Genomic DNA, 22,039 nt, shown 5'->3' with positions numbered 1-22,039 from the left:
AAGCTTATGGACAATGCTCAGACTCTGAGTTCAAGCCCCAGTACCAGAAAAAAAAAATCAGTGTAAAGGAATCAGAGGTCAATTACAAAGTACTTTCATCTACTAATAGAAGTTATACAAAGACCTTCTACTCATGTAAAGCCCAGAAATTTTACCTCCTGGCACAGCTTGTGCTTGGTCACAGTCTGATGTTTCTCTGAGGAGCAGAAAGGAGAGCAAGGAAAACTAATTTGCAAGCACTGAAAAGTGTCTGAGAAGCAGAGTCCACAAGATGGTGTGCGGGTTAAAGGTCAGGGAAGGGATTTCCTCCTGAGAGCAGTTCCCCAAGTGCTCAGAGCACCAGTCAAAACAAGTAGATGTCTCTGTCATTAGCAGCTTGTCTTGGGAAAACACACACACACCATACTTTCACAGTAATGCTCTATAGTTTAGTAAGTGCTGCTTTTAAAAATAAATAGTAATTCGAATCTTAGTAGACAAGAAATTGTATTAAAAGAGAATTTGTATTTATAACTCCTAAACTGTAAATGGAAGAAATGTTTGTGTTGTTGATCATTTTTATTTTATTTTGTCTTCATTCCTTTCCCTAGAATGTTGCAAATGTCATTTTTTCACCATTTGTTCAAATGACGGGCGGGGTGGTGATGGGGTTGAGTGTCCATGCTTCCCAGCATCCTGCAGAGGCAGCAGGCTGTGGGCCGGACTACAGGAGACTCGGAAGTGCTCCCGAGAGCACATGAAAACCATCTTAAATTGTACTCTGTTGCGTGAACTACTGTGCCCTCTCTGGGCGTGACTTCATGCTTTCACCCCTAATTGACGCCATGAATGCAGACGTCAGCACCTACCATTACCATTCTCCTGGTGGGTTTTGTTGTTCTTTCATGATGTGTAATTGCTATTTATAGCACCCTCGTGTTCAGCATTATTTTCTCCTTTTCTTTCCCTTGCCATTTTCTTTCTCCTTTCTGTTGTTCAGGTTCCTAGGATAACCAGTGTCTGGCCAAGGACGCCTTTTCGACCACTTTTCTCTACCATACAAACAGCTTCTCTGCTCAGCTCTCATCCTTTTGAAGCAGCCATGTTTGGGGTAGCAGGGGCTATGTATTATCTGTGTGAGAGAGCTTTCACCAGCAGGTGGAAATCCTCAAAGGTTGGCCTCTTTCTGCTGGTTCTGGGACCTACTTTATTCTCTGTATCTCCATGACAGTGATACCTCAGCTACTGTACTCTGCAAGAATTAACAGCTCAGATGGGCCCTTTGCTTCTGATCGTTGATTCCAATCCTGTGTAGGATGTGTAGATCATGCCATGATTTCATTTGAGAGAGAAATGGCCGAAAGGACAACAGACTCAAAATGCAGCATCACATTGGAGAGGTCATGGGTGTTTGTCTCTGGGAGTGAGTCACTGGGAACCTGTCATCTGCTCGAGAGGCCCAGGTGCTTTGCTCATGGCGCCTCCCTCCCTAGTAGGAGTTTGCTCACTCACCCAGCTGGCAAAGCAGCTCCTGCTAGCCAGGCCACCATAGACTACCTGGCCCCGGAGGTGTGCATGTGTCATTGCCACTTCCTGTTCAACCTCCCAGGGTCCAGAGGCTGGACCAGTTCTGGCCAACCTGAGCCAGAGCTAGCACCTGCCAAATACATTCTGACAATAGTGTTGCTTCTCTGTTTCCTTTAGTAGGGATAGGGTTATATAACACACTTTAACTCTTCTTTTGAGATTTTTCTCACAGGATAATCCATGTTACTATTATTTGAATCTACATGATTTTGAGAAACGCCTCAAAAAGATTGTAAAAGAAAATCATCAGGTAGACACAGATGATTCATGTCTGTATCCTAGCTACCCAGAAAGCTGAGATTTAAGGATCATAGGCTGACCTCAGCCAAGGCAGGAAAGTATATGAGACTTTGATCTCCAAGTAACAACCAAAAATAAAAGCTGAAAGTACAGCTGTGGCTCAAGTGGTAAAGTGTCAGCCTGGAACAGAAAAACGTAGGGAATGTGCTCAGGCCTTGAGTTCAAGCCCTAATACTATTGTCTCACCCCCTCCCCCGCAAAAAAAAATTGCTGGGAATCAGTGGCTCATGCCTGTAAATCCTAGCTACTCAAGAGGCTGATATCTGAGGATCACAGTTCAAAGCCAGCCTCAGCAGGAAAATCCGTGAGGCTCTTATCTCCAATTAACTACCAAATAAGCCAAAAGCGGAGTAATAGCTCAAATGCTAGTGTACTAACTAGCATTGAGCTCTTTTGCTCAAGGACAGTGCTCAAGTCCTGACTTTAAGGCTACACACACACACACACACACACACACCCTAGTGAATAGCTAGGCCTGGCTCTTAAAGACTTGGTATTTACTAAACTGATGACCTCGCAGCTGGGCCTTGTGTTATTCTATTAGTCATCTCAGGAGAAAGGAGGCTCCAGATGTAAGCCAGATGCAGCACATTCCTTCCTCTGTCATTTGTCATGAGGTCTCAGATCTTTTTCCCATTTTAGATCTGTCCATTGGGCAAAACAGTGAGGTGTGGGGGTGGCTCTTTAATTCCTGCCACTCCTACATGTTGGCATTTTGCTGTCAATAACCCCTGACTGAGATATCTCAACTTCCTGCAGAGATATCTACTTCCCACAGAGAAAGGATTTTTCTCTGAGTGTTTCAGTTGGCTTAAAATTGCTGCCTGATTTATTAAAAACTTGAAAACGAGTGGTCGTTTCAGACAGTCTTCAGATATTTGCTATTCAAAACCAGGCATCAGTGGCTCAGGTTTATAATCCTGGCGACTCAGGAGGCTGAAATCTGAAGATTGAAATTCAGAGCCATCCTGGTCAGGAAAGTTTGACACTTGTTTCCAGTTAATGAACAAAAAGCTATAAGTGGAGTTGTGCTCAAGTAGTAGAGTGCCAAAAAGCCAAGGGAATGTGCCCAGGCTCTGAGTTCAATCCCCAGTACTGAAGGTTAAAAAAAAAAAAAAAGATATCTCTTCCCGTTTCTTTGTGGCCCAGTCACCAAAATTCTGTCGGTTAACTTCTATAGTGCCTAATTCTAACCCGTTTTATATAGTTAAAACACAGCCAGAATTTACCCAGTGAAACTCGGTAAACTTTGTGGTGGGCATACCTGTAAGCCCCAAAGGCACATAGTAGTCTTTGTGAAAGCCTGTAAGGAATTAGCTTCCTCCTGTCATCTAGAAACACAGAGCAGGGAAGGAAATGCAATTGCAAGGAATAGCCCTTACCCTCTAGTGCAATGTAGCTTGTCAAACAAGCCCAGCACCTACTGTTAGACTGACAAAACCTAGTGTCTCAGTGGTAAAAGCTCTTACTCACTCCAAACCCTGGGGTCACAAGTTGAAGCAAAATCTATAAAGTTTAATTTGGCTCTGGGGATGTTGACCTAATTTTTTTTGTCAATTGAAACAAGTAATGAGAAGTATTTATTATGTTATTTCATGTTGCATTAAAGTCTTGTTGTCCTTGGGAAAGCTCCAGAATTAAAACATTAGCATTTGACTTGATTACAGTTATTTTACTAAAGGGTAATAATCTACTTGAACTTTAAAAAAATCAGAAAGCAAAGCAGCAAAAAAAATTTTATGTCCTATGAAGGTCTAGCTCTACAGTAGTTGAAGGCAGGAAGTTGAAGATGTGCTTGACTAAGGACTTCTGTGACTGAAACAAGGGAATCTCACTGCTGGCAGGTTTATCATGACACAGAGTTGGCCCCTGCTCATAAAGGGAATTACCATGCTAGGTCTTGGTGGCTCACATCCTAGCCCCTCAGGAGACTGTGATCTGAGTATCACAGTTCAAAGCCAGACTGGGCAAGAAAGTCCATGAGACTCTTAGCTCCAGTTAGCCACCATAAAAATCCAGAGTAGAATTGTAGTTCAAGTGGCAGAGCACTAGTTTTGAGCAAAACAGCTAAGAACAGCCCTTAGTTCAAGCCCTGGTGCCAGCACCAAAAAAAAAAGCGGGGGTGGGGGGGAGATTACCTCTGCCTGGATTGCTTAGCAGCTATGTGTGCTAGTTTACATCTGGGGAAATTAACCCTACTTGCTGTTTTCCTGGCATGCCCAGGGCATCTGGTTCTTGGCCACATCCAAAAATTATGTGGTTGCAGTTTAGCAATATTGCCAGCTAGCCATTGGGCAATGTATCTGTTGAGTAAAAATCATGGTAGGAAACTTGTTCTTTTGGCATGTTAAAAAGAGAAAACCCGTCACTCAGATGCACTGAGCCAGCACTCAGTTCTAATGGCTTGACCTTCAGAACGGCAGTCCATTGTTCCACTTGACACTGCACTCCGTTCTCAGGGGGAGCAAAACAGAGCAGATATTGAATATGCTGCTTTAATCCTATTATCTCAAAAAGCTGTTCCCACTGAAAGACAAAATTGTGCTATGGGTGATTTTTTTTTAATGTGTATTATGGGCATCTTCAAGCAAATGATGTCATCTTTCTGAACAATTCTCGACCTTGGAATCCTAACAGGCTCGTCATCAAAAAAAAAAAAAAAAAAAAAACTTAATTGCAGGATTTTTTCCCAAAGAATTTTAAAACCAATTTAGTCTACTTTAAGTTACCACAAACAGAGATCATTTTGTGCTGTTTTTTTTAACCAAGAAGCACTAGTTTGTGAAACTACCTTTTTTTATTTTTAGTAAATGCTAATGTTTGTTGAGTTTGCAACATAGATTTATTTTTGTTTTTCTCTGATTGAAAGACAGAACTGGATGTTAAAACTCCACACACGGACTGCGTTCCTAGTCATGTGCTTTCTCATTTGGCTCGTTTGGTTCCAGAATGCCTGGGAGCAATGCTGTTGTGTGTGTGGGAGTGAATAATAATGTGTCTGTGCTGAGAACATTCAGTTTCAGTGTCACCGCACCACAATGGCCCGTTGAAGGCTGGCAGGGTCCGAATGCACAAGACTGTTCTGTCTTTCTCTTAGATCCACCAATCAAGAGGGGGCCGGATGGAGCGCGATGGGTGTGAGCCTCTTAATTCAGTAGGATCAGTTACATCAACATCTTCCACAGCTGTTTGTAGGGAAGCCATTAACATAAGACAGCCAACATAAATATTTATTATGAAATTCTTGAGTGTTTCCATGTCATCCAGGGCTGACTGCACATTCAGCCATTGTTGCTAAGTAATCATGGAAATCTGGAGACGAAGGCAGCCTGCAGAGGTAGCTTTTTGCTTGTAAACTGCTCCCATGGTTTCTTGTTCCAGTTCAACTCAGACCCTTTTTAAGTGTGCTGATGTAACTGATCACTAAATAATGCTGTCAATATAAAGTACTAACCACCTTCTCTTGGCTATTCTGGGTACCACAAACCAATTTTGTTGAAGACAGGACCACCGTGGTGAATTTGCTGTTTATTTTGTTAGTATATAAGGCACACCACAACACTGATGTCTGTATATAATTAGGAGAAAACCAATATAAAGTTGGTTTAGAAAGCAATTTTTTTCAAGATTTCAAGCATAGATGCATAGCTGTACTTAATGTGACAATTACTACAGCAAAATATGTGAGCAAACAAGAGGCGCTTTCATTGATTGGAAATTTCAGCCGCCTACAGCGAATCCCATGGTCCTGGTTTCTGCCATCTGTAGTCTTCCTGCACTTGGCAATGATGCAGTCAGTGGTCCCCAGAGGGAGCCAGCTCTATCCCAGTGATCATGGGAAGCCTGTTTCCTCTCTGCAGCTACTAACCAGGTGTCTGATCTGAAGGGAAAATTGCAGTCCCAGAGCAGGCATGAGTTCCTTATCCATGTGGCATTTTGGATTTCAGGAGGAATTCTGCTACCCAGTGGAATGCCTCGCTCTGACCGTGGAAGAAGTGATGCATATCCGACAGGTCCTGGTGAAGGCAGAGCTGGAAAAATACCAACAGTATAAAGATGTCTACACCGCCCTGAAAAAAGGAAAGGTAGAGCTATATAAAGTTGATTCAACAGAACAATATAAGACTAGTCAGTCCTAGATATGGACTCCTAGAAGCCTTGTACACTGGCTAGATGGTACAAGACTTAGGGGATCTTAGAAGGTAAGATAGTTATATACTGGCTATGCACTGGGTCCATATGTGATATGATAACCATAACAATAATCATAATAGTAGCAGTATGGCTTGATGAAGCCATATTTGCATTTCTATAACTATCCTTTGAAAGGATCTATAAAGAAAATACATTTGAGAAACAGGAATTTTTCAGAACCTTCTTAATGATAAGTCTCTTGAGTGCTATGGCCTTTTCTTGCTTTCTGAAGGAGAATTACTATGCACAGTGCCAAACTATAAGTATGGGATTTCTTATGTTTCTTCCTCCCTCTGTCTGTGACATCCCCTTAGATGAATATGAAGTATATCCAGCTATGGGCATTAGGTGGGCAGCTGTTGGTCCTGTTCTTCTCTTTTTATAACTTTGTATTTTTTAGCTCTGCTTCTGTTGCCGAACACGGAGATTTTCCTTCTTCACCTGGTCGTACACCTGTCAGTTTTGTAAGAGGTAAGGTAACTAATGAAAGGTACATTGTACAGTACTAAAGAAATGCTGACTGCTACTGGGTAAAGTGGGACATACCTGTAATCTCAACACTCATAGAAGATTTAGAGTTCAAGGCTAGCCCTAGATGACCTAGTGAAACCCATCCCAAAAATAGTCATAAAAAGAAATACAATTGCCTCCATCCAGGAGTAGTAGTTAGAAGTGATCCATTCTGTTGTATTACCTTCATATCACTTAAAAAGGAAGATCTGTTTTCTTCAAAACCAGGGCTGGTAGTGGCCTAGAGGTAGAGTGCTTGCCTAGCATGCATGAAGTTTTGTTTCCTTGGTACCACATACATAGAAAAAGCCAGAAGACATGTGAAAGGGTATCAATGTATGTGAATTAATGCACCTTCTATCTGCCAAATATCATGTAACCCTTTTACTAATTACAATAAAAAAAAAAAAAAGAAAAAGAAAAAGCCAGAAGAGGTGCTGTGGCTCAAGTGGTGGCTCTAGCCTTGAGAAGGTCAAGGACAGTACCCAGGCCCTGAGTTCAAGTCCCAGGACTGGCAATAAAAAAGAATGGTCCAGGGGCCAGGAGTTTGGCCTAGTGGTAGACTGCTTATCTAGTATGCAGGAAGATCCGGGTTTGATTCCTCAGTACCACATACATAGAAAAGCCAGAAGTGGTGCTGTGGCTCAAGTGGTAGAGTGCTAGCCTTAAGGACAGCCCAAGGACAGTGCTCAGGCCCTGAGTTCAAGCCCAGGGGTTAGTGTGGGGAGGGGGGGAGAATGGTCCAAAGTATTATTGAACCTGAGAAATTTTTCTGTGTTCTTTTTTTCGTTTTTCTTTTTTCTTTTTTTTTTTTCTTTTTTTTTTTTTTTGCCAGTCCTCGGCTTGAGCTCAGGGCCTGAGCCCTGTCCTTGGGATTTCTCAAGGCTAGAGCTTTACCACTTGAGCCTCAGCACCACTTCCAGCTTTTTTTTTTCTATGTATGTGGTACTGAAGAATCCAACCCGGGTCTTCGTGCATGCTAGGCAGGTACTCTACCACTAGGCCAATTCCCAGCCCCTGTGTTATTTCTTTTACATAAGCAAATAACTCCAATGGATCACATTTAAACAGAAAAGACAAGACATATGGTTATATGAGTCTAAATATACTAATAAGAAAATTCTGAACAAAAGTCCATTCTTTTGTAAGAGACACAGTAATCACTTCTTGGCCTTTTAGCTGAGGTCAATAGTATCTTCCCTTATCAGTGAAGGACAGAGGGACAGTTCAGCTTTACAGACTGTCTTTCCACCAATCCCAGTTGAACCAGTTTCTTACATTCTGGCCTAAGAAGAAGACTATTCAGTTTGTTATAGAAGTCACGCTGTGTTGCACTGGCCTCCCAAACTCTGCTCACATCCTTTGCATCACACCAACTAATGCTTCTGCTTTTGTACACAGGCCCGTGTGCTCACAGTGTTGCAAAAAGGTAAGCCCACCTTGGTTAAAGTAGAGCTGTGTCCATGTTCTGTTTCTGCTAGTCTTACTAATTTTGTTTTGTTTTTTGGGGGGCTGGGGGGGAATAGATGCGACTGCCCTCCAAGCCATACTCCACGCTCCCTATCTTTTCCTTGGGACCTTCCGCCTTGCAAAGAGGAGAAAGTTGTATGAGGTCAGAAAAGCCCTCTACTAGCCACCATCGGCCACTTCGGAGCATTGCCAGGTGAGCCAGGACCTGTGTCCGCCAAGCCTCCTCTCTGCTTACAGGAACTGGGAAGAGGGCTTAGGTTTGACCAGAGAGGAATTTGCTGCTTCCTTTGTTGGTTCAAACTTGGACACAGATCTCCCAAGCTTCCTTAGTGGTAACTCTTGAGAGGACCATGACCCATCGCTCAGAGGATACTTAATCATGTAGTTGTTTTGAAGTAAGCATTGTGTCCTTTAAAAGTCATTTTAAAACTGACAGACAAGTCTAATCCTTCTTTCCTCCTCCATTTGGAAAGCAACTATTTACCCCTGTATTTACAGTGGCTCATTATTGTACAGGTAGAATCAAAAGATTTATAATTGAAGCTGCCAGTTTTCTAAACTGGCCAAAAAAAAAAAAAAAAAAAAAAAAAGCCCAGTCCCTTAGTCCCTTTACTGGTTGTCACAGATAGTGAAGGAAAGCCAACTCAAGTCCCAGGTTGTCAGGGAAGAGTCTTGTGGCTCTATGAGCCTAGCAAGAGACCTGAGCCTCAGACACATGTCTGTGCTTTGGCTTGCTGTCCCCTGAAACACCTCTTCATGATGCAGGCTCACAGGGATGTCATCTGTGGGTTTGAGACAATTGTCCTGCTTTTTCCTGCGTACTCTCAACCTCCTAGACCTTTCTGGCCTTTCATAATTGCATTAGTTAAAAAACAAGAAAATAAATGATTCCTAGTGACCTCACGATTTTATTAAAAAAAATATTTCTAGTGCTGCTGATCTATCTAGTTTGCTCCAGCTCTGAATCCAAATAACTACTCTCAAATCTAGAGAACAGGGCAGGGAGTTTATGTGATTTTAAAAAAAATACAGGTAACAAGAACATGGATCAAAAGATAATTTTTCAGGGACCAGGAGCATTACCTAGAGGTAGAGTGCCCCACCTACCATGCATGAAGCCCTGGGCTCAATTCCTCCATACCACATACACAGAAAAAGCTGAACGTGGTGCTGTGGCTCAAGTAGCAAAGCACTAACCTTAAACAAAAAGTGTCCAAAGACAGTGCCCTGAGTTCAAACCTCAGGACTGGCAAAAAAAAAAAAAAGATGATATTTCAGGATGTATCATAAGACTAAGAAAAATTGGCAAGGCTCCAGTGGCTCTCATCTATTATTTTAGTTACTAAGGAAGCTGAGATCTAAGGATTGCAATTCAAAGTCAACCTGGGCAGGAAAGTGTGAAATTCTTATCTCTAATTAACTAGCAAAAAGCTAGAAATGGAACTGTAGCTCAAGTGGTAGAGTGCCATCCTTGAGTGAAAAAATTAAGGGATAGCACTGAGTTCAAGCCTCAATACTGGCACCCAAAACAAACCAACAAAAAAGCTCTCAAAATGATCAGTTTATTTCAGTTTCCTGTGGTCTGAGTTACCATAAACACATCCAGCATTACTGATGGTCATGACACAGGCCGCGCCGTCCCTGAAAAGCAAACTTGGAATCCTTCTGAATCATCAGTATGATATTAGCAACATGTACATGTGTCTTAGTTGCTAAAATGCCCAGTCTACATATGAATCATAGTCAGTAAAACACCTTGGAGACTGTTTTCTGAAGATGTTACAAGTACACAATTTTCAGTGTTTTTTGTTTGGTTTGGTTTGGTCAGTCATAAGGCTTGCACTTACTTGGGGCCTAGGAACTGTCTCTGAGCACTTTTGCTCAAGGCTAAACCTCTACCACTTTGAGCCACAGCACCACTGTTTTCTGGTTTTCTGGTGGTTAATTGGAGATAAGAGTCTCACATGCTTCCTGCCCAGGCTGGTTTTGAACTGTAATCCTCAAATGTCAGCCTCTGGAGCAGCTAGGATTATAGGCATGAGCCACCAGTACCTGGCTTTTTGGTGTTATTTCTTAATAAAACATGTTTCCTCATGTTTGTTTATTATTCCAGTACTGGGGCTTGAACTAAAGGCCTGATTTTGTTCCTTGGCTTTTTTACTCAAGGCTGGGGTTAAATCATGTGGGCCATACCTCCACTTCTGTCTATTTTTGGTGGTGAATTGGAGATAAAGGGTTTCATGGACTTTTTCCTTTTTCTTTTTTTTTCCCTTCCTTCCTTCCTTCCTTCCTTTTTTTTTTTTCTTTTTGTGTGTGTGTGAGGGGGGGCGGGGGGGGGGATCATGGGTCTTAATTCATCCTGGGCACTATTCCTGAGCTCTTCAGCTCAAGGCTATCATGGACTTTTTCAGTCTGGGCTGGCTTGGAACTCTTGTCCTCAGATCTTAGCTAACTGATTAAGGATAGAGGCATCAGCCACCAGCACCTAGCTCCTTCTGTCTTTTAAAAAAATTACTTTTGAGGGGCCAGAAGTTTGGCCTAGTGGTAGAGTGCTTGCCTAGCATGCACGAAGACCAGGGTTCAATTCCTCAGTACCACATACATAGAAAAAAGCCAGAAGTAGTGCTGAGGCTCAAGTGGTAGAGTTCTAGCCTTGAGAAAGTCCAAGGACAGTACTCAGGCCCTGAGCTCAAGCCCAGGACTGGCAAAAAAAAAATCACTTTTGAACCTTGTGTCCAGTTAAAAAAATCCTTTCAAAATCATGTCATCAATTTGCTTACTCATTCCATAATGCTTTGGCATTAATATAATTAACATAATATGTTTAATATAATATGTAATATATAATATTTAATCTAAGGGCATTTCATATAATTTTATTGCTAGTATTAAAGTATTATACAGAGTGTTACTTTTTAGAAATCAGTAATGAAGACATTTCTTTTTTTTTTTTTTTTTTTGCCAGTCCTGGGCTTGAGCTCAGGGTCTGAGCACTGTCCTTGGACTTTCTCAAGACTAGAGCTCTACCACTTGAGCCTCAGCACCACTTCCGGCTTTTTTCTATATATGTGGTACCGAGGAATCGAACTCGGGTCTTCGTGCATGCTAGGCAAGCACTTTAACCACTAGGCCAAATTCCCAGCCAAGACATTTCTTTTTGAACACATCACCCCTTCTCTTAGCAATTTTGATATTATTCCTGCTTTCCTATTGTTGCAATTGAACCTTCAGTTCGAATTGAGCCAACTGGGCTTTGTTTCCTCCAGGTTTTCTTCAAAATCTAAGTCAGTGGACAAATCAGATGAAGAACTCCAATTTCCCAAAGAGTTCATGGAGGACTGGAGCACAATGGAGGTGTGCGTAGACTGCAAAAAGTTCATTTCGGAAATCATCAGTTCGAGTCGGCGCAGCCTTGTGTTGGCCAACAAAAGAGCCCGATTAAAAAGGAAAACACAGTCTTTCTATATGTCCTCAGCAGGCCCCTCTGAGTACTGTCCTTCAGAAAGGACTATCAATGAGATCTGAGCCCGTGCCTTCCACTTGCTTTGTGTCCGAGGCGAGGCGGTGTCAGGGTGGAAAACACTGCCAAGCTATTTCTCCTTCCCCAGGTTTGATTTCATAGGCTTAAATTTGCATTAGATCAGACTTCCGCTGCTTCACTGTCCCACAGACTGAACGCTGTGTTCATATCGGTTGAGGAGATGTGACAGGTCAGTCAGTGGGTCAGCTGCACTCACAGAAGACAGAACAAGAGCCTGAAACTAGCTCTTAGGTGTTGTGGATGCAAAAACCAGAAACTTTTCCTTTAGTTTGGTCCCTACTGTCCCTGACATAATTGCCCGCCTAAGGCAAAAGGCCTCTGGCAGGGGAAGTGGGTCTGACAGAGGTTAGCACAGTTCTGAGCAGTAAGTCATATTGGCATTTCCACATGACAGTGTTCCTATCTCATGTACATAGTGTCCCAAGCCCTGTCCCCAGCCAGTCCCTGGGGAGGGCCAGCCTGTTATCGTCTCACAGCACAAAGCTAGGACTTGCTGGTACTTGCAACTGATTTTTAAATTATTGTTGTTCTGAGGTACAAACTCTATAAGGGGCTCTCTGCCTGCATCCCTGTGCATGAGGTAGCCACTTCCTCTGAGCTGCCGGCCCCGTCCCAGCACCGTGGCGCCTCTGACAGGCCTCCATTCCCTTTCGTGAATGTATTAAGTGACTAGTTGTTTCATGGTGGAAATCAAAAATGTTGTGGGAGTTTCAGGACAAAGCTACGATTTTGTCAGCCATGACAAGGATTGTGACAGGAGAGGTGCCAGGGAAAATGAGATACAACTTATCCATGTCGGCTATATTTTTCATCATTTCAGAGTACAGCTGTCACAACTAAAATTCAGCCACAATTTGGTACCTAAATCTTGGAACTAAAATGTGTTTTTATAAATGAATTTTTAAAAGAAACACCAATCTTAACACTTCACAAATTAAAAAGGTTAAAATGCTGACTGGCATTGGAGTGTAGATTGGGTTTCTGTGAAGGTCCGTCGCCAGGTAGTATTTGGCACCTGAAACCACTCAGCTTTTGTGCCCTGTTCCATGGACTATACTTTGTGACTGGTGTGCTTAGCTATGTGCAACCTTTCAAGTCACCATTGATGTTTGAAAGCCAGTTAAGTGCACATGCACTATTATTTCCTGAAAGCTATAGAGCAGATTTGTCATCAACACTATGGCAGCTCCATTTACTAAAAAGGCATGCCCCATCACAATTCCTACTACATCAAAAAAAATAGTAACATCATCCCTCAAAGCTGCTCTGGTAGTTTTCTAATTGATTGAAATTTACAGTTTAGGTAATGGCTTTAAATTATTTACAATTATAAAATAAACTTACCAGTTGAGTAAAGTAATGCATGTTACTAGTTCATCTATAATGCATGTAAAAATGGACCACCAGAAAACTGAATTGTTCCAATTATATTAAAGACTTTTATTTAAGAACTTTACAAAACTACATTGCTTAGCTGGATGCCAGTGGCTCTTGCCTATAATCCTAGCCCCTCAGAAGCCTGAGATCTGAGGACTGCAATTTAAAGCCCAGCTCGGCAGGAAAGCCTCTGAGACTCTTTTATCTCTACCCACCAAAAAATCCAGAAGTGGAGCTGAGGCTCAAGTGGTAGAGTGCTAGGTTTGAGCAAAAAAAAAAGCTTAAGGATATCACCCAGGCCTTGAGTTCAAGCACCCCAGTACCAGCATACACACAAAATTATATTGGTTAAAACTCAGGTTTAAAGGTTTTCAAGAAAACATCAGAACTATACAGATAGACCCACCCTCTTGGATAGCCCAGGCTTAAGCTGGCCTGGTTTCCACAAGCGAGTAAAGAAGAAGAGGTGGTATTTGTATGAGTATATAAATATGCACCAAGGTAACATGCTTTTTAAAACAGTGACTGGTTGCTATTTATATTCCACCCCCACCCCAAATAAGAGTTCCACTTACATTCACCATGCAGTTATCTAGTAAACCTTTCATTCCACTTCTTCAGGTTTACCATACAGGATGTGGTCACAAATGACTTGAACACTGTGATCGCTTCTTACTAGATCATTATGGTTGTAATTCCACGAACAGCTTTGCCAAGCTCATCAAAGAGGTTGAGTGAGTGGTGTGTCCAATGAAATCGTTTGTAGAAAGTTGTGTAAGAAAGAACATCAAATAAGGTTAACACATTAGGATCAAATTAGTATCTCTGGAGTACCAAAACCAATTCATGTGTCCAAGTTCTTATCTAGGCCATGCATGCCCCCTTTAACATTTGAGCTAAGTGAAGTTTCCATGGTCTGATTTAAGCTTGTGGCACTTGCTTTTAAAGTCCTGAGCCTCTGCTCAGAGCTTCCTGGCCCTCCTGGAATCTCCTCCCTGTGCAGTGTGCCTTGCTGTCCTGGTTTCCTCCCGGTGCAGATTTTACTTCCAGCCAGTAGCAAGCTGTGGTTGTCCAGCTGGTCTCTGTGGGAGCTGGATGCACCCTGAGCATGGACACATCTTTGTCGTTTCTTCTCATCCCAGCTCCCTTCAGGCATGAGCTCCAGGTCCTTTCATCCCATAGGCCATGGGGTCATCCAGGGAAGTCTATGCCTCCCTCTCTGTGGCTTCACTTCCTACCAGTGTCAGATATAAGATGTTTGTCAGTACTGTAATGTGTTCATGAATATTTGAAAGACATTCATTCAGTGGACAATGGGAATTAACTGTCCCAAAGCAGGTAAAAATTAAATCAAATAATTGATATGTACAGTGACTTAATGATCTTACCAGATTTCAGGTCTTTCACCGTTCCAATTAAAAAAGGAAGAGAGATGCGATTAACACCATGAACTCATACTGTGGAATTTTTAAGGCTTGTATTTTTCTAACTACACTAATAAATACGGAACTAGATTATAGGTGTCCTACAGGACATGAATGTTTTAAATTACATTAGTGTTTACTAAAGCAGAACAGCAGAAAAATTTTGTACAATCAGAACCATTTGACCTGGCTGCTCCTGTCTAGGAAGTTGAGAGGGATTTGCTGACATTCAGGGTGATATGATGGTACTAAATGTTTTCCATGCAAGTATTTTATTTTAAAACCTGTGTAGGGAAAAATAAAATGTCTTTGGTCATAGTCTCTGTGTTGAGTTCCGATGTCTTCTGATCATCCATTGTTCGATGTCAGCAGGCGGGGAGGTAAGAGACCAGGCAGTGGTAGCTTATGGCAATCCCAGAAATAAAGTCTGAGCCGGATACTTACACCTGTAACCACAGCCACCCAGGAGGCTGAGATTTGAGGATTAAGGTTCAAAGCCTTGCTCTGCGTGCTGGACTCATGGGCGTGTGGATGTATACCACCATGCCCAGTGTTTGTTTATACTTTCTAAATAGCATCTCCTCACATGGGAACTTAGGAAATTTCTTACATACACTTTGTGCACTCTAGGAGTGGCACCACAGACTGCATATCGTAGTATCACCTGATACTGCATTTGATTTAGATCTATGTACATGTTCCCTGGATCGCATGTTTAAGGAGCTTTTTTTGTATTGAGGTTTCTCTCTGATGTGTGTATAACAAGATGATTTGTACAAATGTGTGCACTTGTTCTGGCCTTCGCTTCTCCTAGATCCAGAGGGAAGAGGGGTGTGTGCACTGAGAACCTCACACATACCCCAGCTCCTCCTCAGGAGAGACCTGCCACAGGTGCCTCAAAGATTTTTTGCAACCCAAATCGAAGTTCCTCGGCAGCTTCTAGGTGTGAAGCTCTAGGGAAGGAGTGGGGAGGACCAGCCGATCTGATCAGGTAAACTTCTGAACCTGTAGCCTCTGCTCTGATGGGAAAGCAGAAAAATAAATGAAATCTGCCAGGTGTTGGTGGCTTACCCACATAACCCTAGCTACTCTGGAGGTGGAGATCTGAGAATGAATGGCTCAAAGCCAGCCCAGGCATAAAAGAGACCCTTCTCTCCAGTTGACCACTAAAAATCTGGAAGTGGGGCTGTGGCTCAAGTGATAGAACACCAGCCTTAAGAGAAAAAACTAAGGGACAGCGCTCAGGCCCTGAGTCAAGCTTCCCTTCTGCCACCCAAAACAACCATGGCAGCAGCTTTGGTTTTACACATCTGGAAAGAGAAAGAATCCTAAATAACTGAGCTTGTGTATCAGCCACAAACCTTCAGTCCTCTTGCTCCGACTCCAGGTCACAAGCGATCAGCTGCATGGGGTACACACTGGTTGCACTCCCGCCCCAGGTTTCACTGGCCCTCCAGTCCAGCGGTGACAGACACTGCATGTAGCAGCTGGACCCTCTACTCCAAAGTGGTCTTCCCCAGCAAATAAGCACTTCCTTTTTGAAGGGCCTAAGATCCTAGATTTTGATACATGAGGAAAAACAACAAAACAAAAAACCCTAGACTAATTAGCAAAGTATTTTTTTTTCACAGCAATACCAGTCATCTAATTTGTGTATGGTGTTTGGGGGAGGAGCGTGCATGCACACACATACATGCTGGCACTGGGGCTTGAACTCAGGGTCTTGAGCTCTTGCTTGGATAAGTTGGCAGGGTCTTGCTGTGTAGTTCAGGCAAGTCTCCTTCCTGTGCAGCTCAAGTTGGGTAGTCCAAGCAAATATTCTCACTGACGTGTAAAATGACAGTTCTTTCCAAGTAATGTTTCTGTATGTTAAGGACAAACTTGATTATGAATATTACATAAAAGTGCTGGGTGCCAGTGTCTCACACCTGTAATCCTAGCTACTCAGGAGGCTGAGATCTGAGGACCACAGTTCAAAGCCATCCTGGACACAAAAGTCCATGAGCCTGTTATCTCCAATTAACCACTAGAAAACTGGAAGTGGTGCTGTGGCTCAAGTGCTAGAGTGCAAGCCTTGAGCTGAGGAGCCCAGGGACAACACCTAGGCCCAGAGTTCAAGCCCCACGCCCGACCAAAAAAAAAATTACACAAAAGCAAGAATGTACAAATAGTGCTATTTATTTAAAACCCAATGCAGAGGCAGTCAGTTTTACAAGTTTTTGTCCATCTCTCAAAAAGAAAACCTCAAACCTCAAAAGGAAGTTACCTATGAAAGACACACACACACAACCAATCTTGTACCAGCCACCTAGCCTCACCAATGTCACATAAGATAGGACCTTCCAGTTGTCTTCAGAACAGCCAGCACAACATTAAGTGTACTTCAACAGCTATAACATACAGCCCTGCCTTTCCTTAAGTCAAAGTACAACTCCCAAGTTAAATTCCTGCCTGTCAGGGTATTAGCACAGTGGACTTGAAATTTGCAGAATATTTCTTGGTAGCCTGGGTTTTCTATGTGTGTACACACACACACACACACACACACACACACACACACCAATGCTGGGGATGGAACGCAGGGACCTGCAAATGCTACGTCATCAGCCTTTGCCTTCCTGATTCCCCCCCCCCCCCGTAAAGAAAGGCGTCCCCCATCTCTAGAGTCCCTCAATAGAGCAATCTTCATGCTCAGCCTCCTTCCATTAACAGTGTATGCAGACACACAGGCCCCAGAGACCTGCCCTCCAAGCCATGACATAAATGCAGAGTGTGTTTTATCAATCCTGAGTTCGTCCCATTCTTTAGTTACATCCAACCTCTCTTTACAGCACAGGTGTTAGCTTTTACTAGTAATCATAAAAGTATGGTTTTAAAATGTATGCCAGTCCAAAATAAAAAAACTCAGATTTGCTCTAGTGACAGTTTGGTCAAGGAAAGTGATGAAAGTACAGTTTATGACGCTCATCAGTTTTTTGTGGTACTGAGGTCTCAACTCTGGACGTTATGGTTGCTGGGTAGGCCTTCGATCACAGGAACCAAGTCCCTGGCTCTGTTTTGTTTTCATTATTTTTCAAACAGGTGTCATGTGTATGCCCAGGCTGGTCTGGACAGCAGTCCTCCTATTTTACCCTTCCCACAGAACTAGGATGGCAGGCTTGTTCCGCCTCGCCCACCTTTTCACTGGGTAAGGTGAGGTCTTGAGAACTTTTGTCCTGGACTGGCCTCTAACATTAATCCTCCTGGTCTCACTTCCTAAGTAGCTAGGATTACTGGCATAAGCCCTCCCCTCCATAAAACTAATGTAAGCTACTTTTCTAAAAAAAAAAAAAAAAAAAAAAAACTTCAACTCTTGGGCTCAAGCAATCCTCCTGGCTCAGGTTCCAAAATAGCTGGTTCTGTAGGTGTGCACCACTGAACATGGATAGTTTTGTTTTATTTTAATTTTGGTCTGGAGATTAAACCCAGAGCCTCCTTGAGGCCAAGCATGCACTGTACCTCCGAGCTACACCCTGGCCCAGACCAACTCCCAGGAACTCTAGGAATCCTCTATTACAGGGGGACAAAAGGAATAGTGATATTCACATTTGTATTTAATCTTTATTTATTTTTGCCAGTCCTGGTGTTTGAACTTAGAGCCTGGGCACTATTCCTGAGCTTGTCAAGCTCAAGGCTAACCACTTTACCACTTGAGCCACAGCACCACTTCCAGCTTTTTCTGAATACTATATTAGAGATATGAGTCTCCTGGTCTTTCCTGCCTGGGCTGGCTTCACAACATGATCCTGGTATCTCAGCCTCCTGAGTAGCTAGGATTACAGTTGTGAGCCGCCAAGGCCAAGCTAATGTGGACACTTTAAAAAGGCAAATCAGGGGCCAGGAGTTTAGCCTAGTGGTAGAGTGCTTGCCTAGCATGCCCAGGTTCAATTCCTCGATACCACATACATAGAAAAAGCCAGAAGTGGTGCTGTGGCTCTAGTGGTAGGGTCTCTAGCCTTAAGAAAACCCAAGGATAGTGCTCAGGCCCTGAGCTCAAGCCCAGGACTGGCAAAAACAAAAATAATAAAAATGCAAATCATAGGCAAAATGGGAGACCTGTAATTCTAGCTCTGGAGGCTGAGATCTTAAGGTTTAAACAAAGACAGCCTAGGAAGACAGATCTGAGAGGCTCTTACCTTCTGTTAGCCAGCAAAAGCCAGAAGTGGACATTTGGCTGAAGTAGTAGAGTGCTAGCCTTGAACAACAGCAACAACAAAGCTCAGGAACACTGCCTAGGCCCTGAGTTCAAGCCCCAGTGCCCAATAAAGGCATGCATGCACATGCATACACACAATGGTCTTAATGTACTGAGCACTCACGAGGGCTCAGTTGTAAGTAGCAATGTGCTTGGTGGAGGAAGGAGACAGTGGAGACACCAGACTCTGACCCCAGTATGGAAAAGACACCGTCCCTGCCTAAGCATGGCTTCGGGGTAGAAGCACCCAGGCAAGCAATCACCTGCTCTTCAGAAGCAGAAAAGCCACTGGCACAGATCAGACTGCCTCATAGTGATCCAGTACCACTGCCACAGACTGCCTCGCCCCGGCCCTGATGGCCTTGCACAGTGGAAGGAAAGAAACTATATTTGTCTTGAACATCATTCTAGCGGTGCTTTGTACAAAGAGCTGACACAGTAGCTAATGTGCTGAACGTACTCTTTACTCAGGGCCAGGGAGAAAGCTAGAAACAAAGCAGTAGGAGTCTGGGTATGTACACACACACACACACACACCATTCTCCCTCTGTACCTTCAAATTCAACCAACCACAGATGGTTTAAATACTAGTGGGAAAAACTGTATCTGTGCTAAACACATGTAGTTTCTTTTGTGTGATTCTTTTAACACTGCTTGATATCGGCTACACATTTATATTGCTAACACTGTCAGTATCTAGAGATGATTTAATATATACAGGAGGTTGTGGTGGGTTCTATGCAAACTCGGTGACATTTTACAGAAGGTACATGATTGTGGGATTTGTTGAGCTCTGGGTATTAGAACCAATCCCAAGTAATTGCTGAGAAAAGCCTCAGGCAGAGCACCAGTGGCTCATGCCTGTGCTTGATCTATTTAAAAGGCTGTGATTGGAGGGCTGGGAATTTGGCCTAGTGGTTAAAGTGCTTGCCTAGCATGCATGAAGACCCGGGTTTGATTCCTTGGTACCACATACATAGAAAAAAGCCGGAAGTGGTGCTGAGGCTCAAGTGGTAGAGCTCTAGCCTTGAGAAAGTCCAAGGACAGTGCTCAGGCCCTGAGCTCAAGCCCAGGACTGGGGGAAAAAAAAAAAAAAAGGCTGTGATCTGAGGACCCCAGTTCAAAGCCAGCCAGGGCAGGAAAAAAGTTCATGAGACCTTTATTTCCAATTAATCCCCCAAAGGTGCAAGTGGAGCTGTGGCTCCACACCAGCCTTGTGTGAAAAAACTAAGAGATGGCACCTAAACCCTGAGTTCAAGCCCCAGTACCACCATCAAATTAAAAATAAAACTTTAGGCAGGTAATAGTCTATTACTAAGATACTTTGTGACCATATGTCTCTCAAAATTAAACTAAGTTTAAATAATCAAAATAGTATGGTAGTGGCTGGGAACACAGCTTGTGGCTGGGAATGCAGCTGAGTGATAGAGTACTTGCCTAGCATACATGAAGCACTGGGTTCAATTCCTCAGTATAACATACAAAGAAAAAGCCAGAAGTGGCACTGTGGCTCGAGTGGTAGAGTGCTAGCTTTGAGCAAAAGAAGCTCAGGGACAGTGCCTCCAGCCTGCCTTCAAAGCCCTAGGACTGGCAAAAAAAAACAGTATAGGGGAAAAATATGTCCTGTGCAATATTCCAACTGGAAAAGGGCATTTTGTGTTCCCTGGGGCAGGTGTATGGGAGTCTCCCTTTCCCTCAGGCCTCAGGGGAAGATACAACCTGTTCTGGGCAACCTGACCAGGACAGTGCCCAGGCCCTTTCCTAAACACCTCCAGAATTCTGTGAGGACAATAATGTCCAGATCTCAAAGGACAGTGGGGACAGTGCCATCACAGTGCTGGGTCGTGCTCCAGTCTCAGGGCCCTGCAGGGGCATCTTCAGGTTCCACGCGCTCCCACAAGCTATAGCCAAGAGTCCAGGTCCTGATCACCCACTGCTGACCCTCTGAGAGACCCTGAGTCCCTCCCGACTTGAGCACACAGAGGCGCTCCAAGCACACAATGTATTCTGTATTATAGTATCACAACCCACTAGGCTTCTTGTTTTTGTTTTCTCTATAACCATTTTTGTTATTAAAGGACTTACTGAACTTCACTGAAGCATCGGAAAACACAAGGCTGCTCCACTGATTGATATTTTTTTCCCAATCCTCTAAGAAATCTACTGAGCATTCACAGAGCAGCAGTATTTAGAGGCGATGGTCCTCTATGAGTATTAGCATGGTATTATTACAGCTGACTCTGGGCTATTTTCTCAACTAGACACTTCTTCTCTGATACTTTTCACACCCAATATTTACTTTAGTGCAAATGAATTCCAAATAGAAAGACGAGTAGAAATATTAATCTTACTTTCAACTGAAACACAATTACAATGCCCAACAATTTGGCACAAAATACTAAAAATTACTAAAAGAATAATCACTATTGCCTTTATTTAATGGGTACCATAAGAAAAAATAACTTCTTCATAAGGGAAAGTACAGAAGAATAGAAACTCAATGCATTCAGATGGGGGTGTAGTGTTCTACCAACTGAGCCAGACCTTTTTTGACCACTACTTTCTGGATAGTTTCCTTTTTTGCCTAGGTTTTCCTAGACTACAATTTATCAGTTGTGGGGCTTGAACTCTGGGCCTGGGTACTGTCCCTGAGCTCCTCAGCTCAAGGCTACTGCCCTACCCCTGGAGCCACAGCCCCACTTCCCATTTTCTAATGGTTAATTAGAGGTAAAAGTCTCATGATCTTTAGTGCCTGGACTGGCTTTGAACCATGATCCTCAAATCTCAGCCTCCTAAGTAGCTAGGATTACAGATGTGAGCCACCACACCTGGCTTCAGTTACTTATTTTTACACTTACTTGGCCAATTAGGGTTTAAAGTACCTGGTCCCTGATTTTTACAACTGTTCATGCCCTAAAACTGCATTCTTCTCCCACAAATACCCAGAGGCCTCTGCGTGCCTTCCCCCAGCTCAGGATCAGAAAAGCTACTCTTCTCTCTCACTGCTTAAACAAACAAGGTTTCCAAAACCAGATTTCCATGTGTCCCTCTAGAACACAGCTTATGTGACTTCTTTGAGATTACAGAGCCATCTTAAACAAGTAGAGATGTAAAGGACAAGGTCTAGGAAATGGGGCCATATGGAAAAAAACACCCTGACCTTCTATCCTGTCTCAGGGGTGCGCAGAGTCAGTGAACCCAGGCAGGCAGCCCTCATGGGAAATGAGACAGTGGGTAGGGAGTTCGCAGCCTCAAGAGGGATGCTGTTTTGTTTGCCTTTGTGCCAGCACTGAAGCTTTGCTCGGGGCCTTGTGCTCCTGCTTGGCTTTTGCAATCAAGAATGGCATTCTGCCACCTCGCTTTTTATGAGTTGAGTGGAAATAAGAGTCTCATGGATTGTCCTGCCCAACCTGGCTTCCAACC

General features: G+C 43.3%; 1 protein-coding gene across 4 annotated transcripts in view; it reads left to right on the top strand.

Annotated features, from left to right (window-relative positions):
• Spire1 (spire type actin nucleation factor 1) overlaps positions 1-12,537 on the top strand; it is a 141,172-nt gene extending 128,635 nt beyond the window's left edge. For 2 of the 4 annotated variants that reach the window (XM_090353434.1, XM_090353435.1), the window contains 6 exons: positions 980-1,153; positions 5,814-5,951; positions 6,461-6,531; positions 7,972-7,999; positions 8,097-8,233; positions 11,307-12,537. In XM_090353434.1, the coding sequence (XP_090209560.1) occupies positions 980-1,153; positions 5,814-5,951; positions 6,461-6,531; positions 7,972-7,999; positions 8,097-8,233; positions 11,307-11,565 (807 nt within the window). In that variant the 3' untranslated portion in view covers positions 11,566-12,537. The remainder of the gene's footprint in view (positions 1-979; positions 1,154-5,813; positions 5,952-6,460; positions 6,532-7,971; positions 8,000-8,096; positions 8,234-11,306) is intronic. The other 2 variants (XM_090353436.1, XM_090353437.1) reach the window with 1 other exon arrangement.
• The last annotated feature ends 9,502 nt before the right edge of the window (positions 12,538-22,039 follow it).

The sequence above is a fragment of the Megascapheus bottae genome, chromosome 19 (genome assembly GCF_031878675.1).
Source record: "Megascapheus bottae isolate mThoBot1 chromosome 19, mThoBot2.hap1, whole genome shotgun sequence".
NCBI classification, from domain to species: Eukaryota; Metazoa; Chordata; class Mammalia; order Rodentia; family Geomyidae; genus Megascapheus; species Megascapheus bottae.
This window is presented reverse-complemented; position numbering and strand designations above follow the sequence as displayed.